Below are 9,013 nucleotides of genomic sequence, written 5' to 3' on the forward strand. Positions count from 1 at the left end.
CTTTGTCAAAGTACAAATGTACATAGCGATAGGGTTCATATTATTATATATACATGTACATGTATGTTATATGAACTTGATTTAAAAGTATAAAATAAGGAATTCTACTGTTAAATTGAAATAAAAAATAATGTGTCCATAGTACACGGATACCCCACTCGCGCTATCATTTCTATGTTCAGTGGACCGTGCAATTGGGGTCAAAACTCTAATTTGGCAGTGAAATTAGAAAGATCATATTATCATAGGGAACATGTGTACCAAGTTTGATTGGACTTCAACTTCGTCAAAAATTACCGTGACTAAAAACTTTAGCCTGAAGCGGGTTAGACGGACGGACGGTACGACGAACGAACGGACGCACAGATCAGAAAGCATAATGGCCATAAATGGGGCATAGCATATTATTTGTTGGTCTGTTATACTTAAGCCGCAATACTGACCTATGTTCTTTGTTAACGATCACATATGCACCTCTGTACATGTATACGTTAAATATCAAAACGAATTTATTGCATATCCATTCATTTTCAAAAAATCGTAAATTGAGCTGAGTTTTAGTTTACATCATCGTCATAAAGATGCATGAAAGATTTGCCGCTGAAATAAATCAAAAAAAAATCACCATTAGTCTGGTTTACTTCAAAGCTTCCCTTGACCGGGCCTACTATAATATGTATGTAAGCATTTAGATACATGTAATCGCCAAATCTATTCGCTGCACCTTTTGCTTAGTTGGTATAGGAATGGCTAATCAGCTAGGGTCCTATGAACCAATCCCGGCTCGTACGCTTGTTACAGTGGTAATCGAAGAGAGGAAAATGATGCTCTGCTGTTAATGTCTTAATTTACTGGTACATTACTATATAACATAGGTACTTTTAAGTGGACTATTCATGTATGGTATGAGTTATGGAAAGTCGAACGGTTACTTACATCCACTTAATTCGAACTCTCGTGAGTTCTCTCGTGGATCCGATGCATTAATTTTAGATGAAATTTTGCAAATATACATTGTAGGCTAAAATTTATAAACGAATCCAATCAAGAAAACTTAACGTTGATCACTAAGCCATGTCGTGCGAACCCTGTCAGGGAGAAACGTATGATTCTATATTTGATCATATTTACCAAAACTTGTTGTACTCGTTACACTGGTAAAAATTGCCACGCAAATAACAACCATTTGACAATTAAATTAGACCAAGGACAAAAGTGAAATGTTTAAAGGAAACTACAGAGCATATACATCTGATACAAAAAATGAAGTTTCCAGATCTTCTTCTTTAACACATAAATCTAGCTAGTATGGATAGAAAGAGACAAGCGTTATCTCTACATTCATTATATTTCATTAAGATTATAATACATGTATAATATTGGTAAATTAAGGTCGAATATTTTTATTTTTTCACTACAGTATACATGAAATATTCAAAACTTTTATTGCTTAAAATTTTGTAACTAATTGAAATATCCAAGTTCCTACACGATTCCTCCAAGAAAGAAATTCGTACATCCGGGTCTTCGTCTGTAAATTGTAACAGCTTTCCGTTCGTACACAACACTCTAAATATTTCAGACAGCACGGAATGTGTTCTTTCTTTTCCTTTAAATTTGTCTTTGAGTAAGGAATCTGTTGTGCCTTTATCAAAAATTATGCTCATCGTGTCTGATTTAAATGGAAGACTTTCTGCATCACCACAAACAAACATGATTCTTGGTAAAGAATTAGAAGTATCCCGAATGCCTGGTTGAAATATGGAAGATCGTTGAAAGTGTAGGCATTCGTTCACATAATCGAAACAAAATAAATTAGAATTGTTTTTTAAATGTTTAGATAATTCAGATGGGAATCGCGATGTTCCGGTACCCAAGTCCAGTAAATTTATTATGTCATTACTTTTGGTTTCTTCTAAATATGGTAAAACCGACTGAACTGTCAAATAAGGATCTGTCAACCAATCAAATGCCTCGTTACGTTTCTTATACCTCTGATTCCAGTATTCCCATCGACTTAGGCTGTCGTCTGAAATACATGTAAAGAAAACCATAGTGTACAATTTCAAGTTCATAAACAGATTTCTACCATTTCTAAAAACAAAAGACTTTAATAAAGTCCAATTTACCAGTTATATTCAATAGATCACGATCGTTGAAATCTAAAAAAAGAAAAGAAAAAAGAAGTCATTACACAGACATAATAAATAAATGAATAATTCGGAAATTTATACCATGAGACGGGACCGAACGAGCATCTGCATCTAAAAAAAATAATTTGAAAACAGAGAACGATAAGATCGTCTTGCATTTGGCGTAAATCCATTCCATGTTTTACGTGCAATTTTTCCGGGATATTCTAAAAGGACAAATCAGCAGTAAAGGATACAGAACTTTTCCTAAGGGGGGGCCGCTACAGTCATGCTTTAATGATTCTCATAATCTTATAATCAACCAAATTTTTACCACGAAAGGGGGACCGGGCCTCTCCAACCCCCCAAAAATATATTTACTGTTAGCTGTAATTGTCTTATTCTTTGTTAGCTGTTATATGACTTTTTTCTATTTGTTATCTGTTATTGAAAATTGGAATGTTAGCATTTTGACAGCCAATCTTCTGTAGAAATTGAAGATAATTGAAAATTGTGATTTGAATGGATAATAGTCTCATTGGCACTCTGACCACATCTTCTTACGATGTATATATATAAAGCAAATTTACAGATTTAACATTGTTGGGTTGATGTTTAGACGAGTTGTATATATATATATATTATATAACAAGTCTAAAAGAATACAACATCACCAAAAACACAATAAAACGAACAATATGTTAGATATTTCGGATAACAGATATCCTTCTTCGGTAATTGCACGATGAAAAATGAATCATGTCAATTCAAATTAAGACTCTATCAAAATCTTGATTTATACAATTTAAGCGAACGCTGGAACAATTTTAAAATTTTCAAACACACCGCAAAGACTACAAAAATATGCCAAAAATAAAAAAAGTTATTTACGATGTGAAATGGCACAACTCTAAATTCCCAAAGGTGTTGACAGTTGAGATGTTCAACAACTGCGTGGAAATACAGTCCCAATAAACAGTCCTGACCGATCTAAACTGGTACGATATTTAAAATATGACAACGGTAGGGCAGTTGCATCAGAGACTGCGTATTTAAACATATAAAAAATATAGTAATTTGATGATAAGAAAATTGAGTAATAAATGTTTACTAAGGTTAAGTAATAGAACGTGGCTGCGTACTTACACATTCTTGCCAACTGTAATCAAAACTTATATAATTCAAAAATTCCTGAAAAGTGTAAGGGTCCAGTACGGAAGCCGTAGTAACTGGCCACAAGTGATGACAGGAAATTAGTGATGGTAGGAAAAATGAGTGACTCTTCTATGTTTTTTCATTAATGCCCTCTGGGGAAACTGTCCTCAGCTTTCTTATCCAAAAACTTTCCCGAGCAAGTCTGTCGGCCTTTGACCAATCCTCGTTGTGATCTATGATAGTGATGGTAAGTTTTTTAAGATCAGCTTGGGCGTGCCCATGTGATCTTAAATGACGACTTACGGGGAGGTCGGGCTTGCATGTGTAGTCGCTACGATGACCATTCATGCGTTTGTTGAATGGCTGTTCTGTCTCGCCAACATACTGCATGCCACATCGACACTGAAGAATGTATACAACATTCTGGGTTTTGCAAGTTACATTACAAAATATTGTGTACACAGACCCAGTGGAGTGGCAAGTAAATGTTTGAGTATTCACTATTTGTTGGCAAGTCAGACATCGTTTGTTACCACACGACTTGCACCATCCTGTAGTTGAACAGCTTTTATTAGAGGAGACGGCAGCTTTTACAAATAAGTCTTTTAGACTTGCTGGTCTCCGAAAAGCTAAGACAGGAGGATCGGGAAAGATTTTGGATAATTTTGGGTGATTGGCAATACTTTGCCAATTGGCACGGATCAAACGTGAAAGGTTTGAAAAAGCGGGATTGTATGTTAACACAAATGGAACTATTTTGCTGCGCCTCTTCTTTTTGTACTGTAACAGGTCTTTGCGGCTGTTATTGTTAGCACGCGCAAACCCCTTATCTATGTCCCATTTCTTATAACCTCGTTTGATTAGAAATCCGCGAAGTTCCTGTAACCGCTGAGTGACAGCCTCCTCAGAGGAGCAAATCCGCTTTACTCTGAGAGCTTGACTGTACGGGATACTTTTTGTACAGTGTTTGGGGTGACAGCTTTGGGGAGAAAGGTACTGATGTTTATCTGTAGGTTTACAGTAGAGGTCTGTTGATATGACACCGTCCTTTATAGATGTAGTTGTGTCCAATATATATATATTATATATATTATATATATTAACATATTCAATGACCACATAATAATCTTTATGTTGTACTATAACACCACTGTCCCTGATTAGGGGAGGATTGCACACCAACTAGCATGCTAAAGTTGACGCAGTTACATTTTGTATGTGCCTATTTTCATGTCAGCCGGGAGCCTGGATCCAGTGGTTGTAGTTTGTTACTGTGTTACTAAGTTTCTCGTTCACTATTTTGTGGATAAATAACGCAGTTAGTTTTCTCCTTTGAATTGTTTTACATTACTAAGTGGTGTGGGTTTGAATTATGGCTTTGGGAATTATACAACATCTTTTTCTTTTAGCATTTATATTATAAGTGCTACATTTGTACTCCCTCTCTTTTCATTTACAGAAAGAGAACCCTGACCACCATATTTTTAAAAGCTTTTTAACTGCTTCACATGGCGATAATTGAAGTTCAGAAACCATTGATGCAAATACAGATGTGTCGTCAGATTAATTTTTCGACAAATAGCCTATTTAAAATCCTACAGCTTCTCAAATGCTGTACCCACATTTTCCATATTCTATAATTTCACATAAGATACATGATTGGTGTTTCACTTGGTGTCATCCAAATTTTCACTAGGTCCAATTGATATTATACTATCAGAATTGTCACTTGAGTCAATTTCTATTATCAGAATAACCATAAATGGCTTGCGTGTTTCAGTTACATGTCCTGTCTCCACTGAACTGGGTATTTTTGTATTTTATAAGTTAGTTTTATCATGAGGTCATTAAATAAAAAAAATATATATTGTGCATGAATTTTTTTTTTATTGCTTGTAAAATATATACATGATATATATTGCTTTTCAGATTTTTTTTTATCTAAAAGTCAAATTTATAATAAAGTGTCAATGTCTGCACTATTTTCAAAAACTAAATAAAAAAAACCTAAATCATTAATAATTGATCCCTCAAATGCCCTAGATTAAAAATATCCCTATAGCAAACACGGAACACATAAACTAGAAATTTCGTTCATAAAAATTTAACATCCATACTATAACTTATTGCACAAGTTACGGAAAAAAATCAACCATTGAAGGCAGAACTGCCTCAACAGCCAAAACGTCTTGTTTACACAAATAACAATTTTCTAGGTCCATACCACAAGTTAAATACTAAGATCTACGAGTCATCTACTGGATTGGTCCTGGACAGATTTATTTTCATATTTCATTTACTGTTATCTGTTATTATCCCTTTTCAATTCATTGTTACCTGTTTTTCACCAAATCAATTCAATGTTTTTCTGTTATGGAGACCCCCTTGTCCCCCCCCCCCCCCCCCCCATAAGAGCTACGGTTCCGCAGCTAATGTATAAGGTTCTATAAACAACTTTGAGAAAAGACACGGTTTCTTGTTTTGAACTGTACACGTTGTATACTTAAATTAGCATCATTCTGCAATTTATATACAATTGAAATGAGACCCCCCCCCCCCCCCCCCGAAAAATTAGTACAACATGTTCCTGTCTATACATGGAATTATAAAATGGGAAATGTCTAACCTTTCCTTTGTCTGCGGCTGGGGGAGGGGAGATACCGTTAAGGCTCATTATGTTAGCATTCAAAAGTAAGATTTATGATAGAACATTATTTTTCACCGGTCACTCGTTTCTTATGACTTGGTTAAAAAGTTTAGCTCTCAGCTCAAGTTTTAGCTAGCTCTGTCACAAAGTTTGGATGCATAGTGATTGCAATTAGTTCCAAGTCCTCGCTCACACATGTATAGTAACTAAGTTTTAAAAAAATACCTTTTATGTGTCTCGTTGAAGCCAAGGTCAATACATTTTGTGTTCTTTTTATCATAAAAATACGAAATAATACTTTTGTCAACATTCTAAATATTAACCTTCAAATAAACGAATTATCTACCTTTAGATATAACGTTAAGTAGTTTGTGGCGGGAATTTCAATTTCAATCTTTTAGAAATACTAAGGCTTTTCTATCTCAAGAATAGATAACGGTTAACCATAGCATTATTTGCATAATTTGGCAAAACTTTTAAGAATTTTTGGTCCTCAATGCTCTTCAACTTAGTTCTTTATTTGGCCTTTTTAACATTTTATGATTCAGTACGTCGAGCATCACTGATGAGTCTCAGTCGTTTTGTACACAGGCACCGTTGTCTCAGAAAAAAATCCTAGTTATATATTAAGGTATATAAGAAATTATTTTCTGAGACAAGTGCCTGTGGTTTTGTAGACGAATGGCGCGTCTGGCGCAAATGCAAAATTTCAATCCATGGTTGTATCTTTGATGAGTTATTATTTACCTGATCGTACGCGTAATTTTACTCTTTTGTTTTCGTTTTTTTTTCTCACTATACAGTACTATACATATTTAAACTTACAAATCTTCCGTTTTTGTGTCAAACGTAATGCAATTCTCTTCTTGGTGTACGACACTTTCTATTGTCACTACTTCCAAGATATTTCTTTTCGTCGTACTCGTAGTTGTGTTTTTGACGCACCCTTTCTTGTGTCGAATAAAGAACCACAGAAAAAATGCTTGGAAAATCCCAAGTGATATAAATATAGCAGAAACAGCAATGTTATGTCCATCATGGTTGTCTTTGTACCATACACATAATGAAACAACTAGTAAGGACATGCCTGTCAAAAGCAATCCAGTTATCGACAGAGAAAGCACTACCACTAATCCACGTTTCATTTCTTTCGAAAGCTACGTACTATTACGTCATGCAATGACGTATTTAAAACGGCGGGTTTTTCCTCGACCGTACTTGTAAGTGGTACAGTAGAAGGATATCGGACACGGGGTATGGGGCGGTGGCACTTCAATACTTGATTGATAGAGGGTGCCGCTGGGTTTCTGTTACCCCACCTTTTTCATCTAATTTTGATTTAAAAAATGTATACCTTTTCAGATATATTGCGTAGGTAAAAATGTTACATTTTCTCATCTGTTTGGGGTTTTATTCTTGTTGTGTGTAATGTAACAGTGGAATACCAAATTGCCAAAAGATAGTAAATTGGTTGATAATACACAGCCGGGAACACCAAGAAAGATGACAGACGAAGTTATGGGAACTTTAAGCTTATCATATATTTCTGATCATTTCTGATATCATAGTTTTCCCGACCTATTCACATATGTTCAAGCTTAAAATGGTGACCTCTTACTGCGACATGTCCTATTACCTTGTATATAGGAAGTGGACCCGAGATCAAAATAATAAGGATACTTTGTATGATTGCATGTACTCCGGGTGGGACAACATATTACATGTACTATCCAACAGAAAAAGTCAATGTAAGCAATTGAAATTATCGTATGGCCTTCAACAATGGGCCGCAAAAACTCATACTGTACAGTCAGTTATAAATGGCTCAAGCATGACAAAACGTGGGAAATGCATCGAGAAAAAACAACGACCTGCTTTATTTTATGTCAATTCTCCTTTGATCAACGTTTCAGACCGTAGGGTGCTCTAGTTTAACCCTAGACGATAGCTATCACATTGGCAAACATAACTGTAGCATACTGCTGTTCAAAAGTCATAAATAGAATTGAGAGAAAACAAAAACGGGTTACAAACTAAAACCTAGGGAAAACCTATAGGAGGAAAACAAGATCAAACATACATCTTCGAAAATAGTGGAATTAATTACTTTTGGAGTGTCAAGAACTCGTTGGAAGTACTTAATAAATTGCATGCTTATATTGGTGATTTTTAATCTGTTTAAGTTTTGATTTTTCTACCCTGTATACCACATTGCCTCACATTCTCATTAAGAGAAAATTCACACACCTAATTAAATGGGCATTTAAAAAGTCAGAATGTGAATATATATATGTTCAAACTCTTTTAGGTCATTTTTATAGTAGCAATAAACAAAAAAACTATGTCAATTGAACATGCTTTGATACTATATATGCCCTTGAATTTTTACTAGATAACATTTTTGTTCGCTTTGGGGATTCCGTATATCGTCAGATTATCGGAATTCCAATGGGGACTAACTGTGCACCATTTATTGCGGACCTGTTTTTGTATTGTTATGAGTTACAATTTAATTATGACAAAAATAAGCAAAGACCCATCGAAACAATATCTGCTAAACAATAATACTTTTAGATATTTGGATGATATTTTGGCTCTCAATAATGCAACATGCAGACTTCATATACGTTCAGGTATTTCACATCCAATATTTTCCGTTAATGATAATCTTATAGATATCAAGATCGAAGAAAGGGCAGTGGTCTTTGTTAGACGTACTATAAGCTACGACGTAGCTTATTTGAAATACGTTCAACATGATAAATTTCTTTATTATATACATACTGAAGTGGTGAACAGTTAGTCACCATTGGAATTCCAATAACATGACGATATACTGAATTTTTATAGCAAACACAAATGTTATCTAGTTAAAAACTCAGGGACGGTTATAGTGTCAAAAGCATGTCCAATTGACATAGTTATTTTGTTTGTTGATGCTAAAGAATGACTTGAAAGAGTTTGAACGTATGTATTCGCGTTCTGACTTTTTAAATGCCTAATCAATTAGGTGTGTGATTTTTTTCTTTAAAATTTTATGAGGCAAAGTTGTATAAAGGGTAGAAAACCCATATGTTTT

General features: G+C 34.6%; 1 protein-coding gene across 2 annotated transcripts; it reads right to left on the reverse strand.

Annotated features, from left to right (window-relative positions):
* Positions 1-1,387: 1,387 nt before the first annotated feature.
* On the reverse strand, positions 1,388-7,096 carry LOC134727093 (citrate synthase-lysine N-methyltransferase CSKMT, mitochondrial-like). 2 transcript variants are annotated; one of them, XM_063591481.1, is made up of 2 exons: positions 6,160-6,280; positions 1,388-2,029 (listed from the first exon to the last, which is right to left on the reverse strand). In XM_063591481.1, the coding sequence occupies exons 1-2, from the start codon at positions 6,242-6,244 to the stop codon at positions 1,404-1,406; spliced, it is 711 nt and encodes a 236-aa protein (XP_063447551.1). In that variant the 5' UTR covers positions 6,245-6,280; the 3' UTR covers positions 1,388-1,403. The 2 variants fall into 2 exon arrangements, 1 of the variants encoding a protein (XP_063447551.1); XR_010108713.1 differs by lacking the exon at positions 6,160-6,280 and adding an exon at positions 6,760-7,096 and having other exon boundaries at positions 1,909-2,029.
* Positions 7,097-9,013: the final 1,917 nt, after the last annotated feature.

This window comes from Mytilus trossulus, chromosome 7 (genome assembly GCF_036588685.1).
Source record: "Mytilus trossulus isolate FHL-02 chromosome 7, PNRI_Mtr1.1.1.hap1, whole genome shotgun sequence".
NCBI classification, from domain to species: Eukaryota; Metazoa; Mollusca; class Bivalvia; order Mytilida; family Mytilidae; genus Mytilus; species Mytilus trossulus.

Excerpts from the sequence above, each read along its gene's own strand:
- LOC134727093 (XM_063591481.1), bottom strand. The coding sequence starts at position 6,244 with ATGTTGACAAAAGTATTATTTCGTATTTTTATGATAAAAAGAACACAA. Across the intron at positions 2,030-6,159 it reads TTCAACGAGACACATAAAAG|ACGACAGCCTAAGTCGATGG; the intron begins GTATTTTTTTAA and ends CATGTATTTCAG.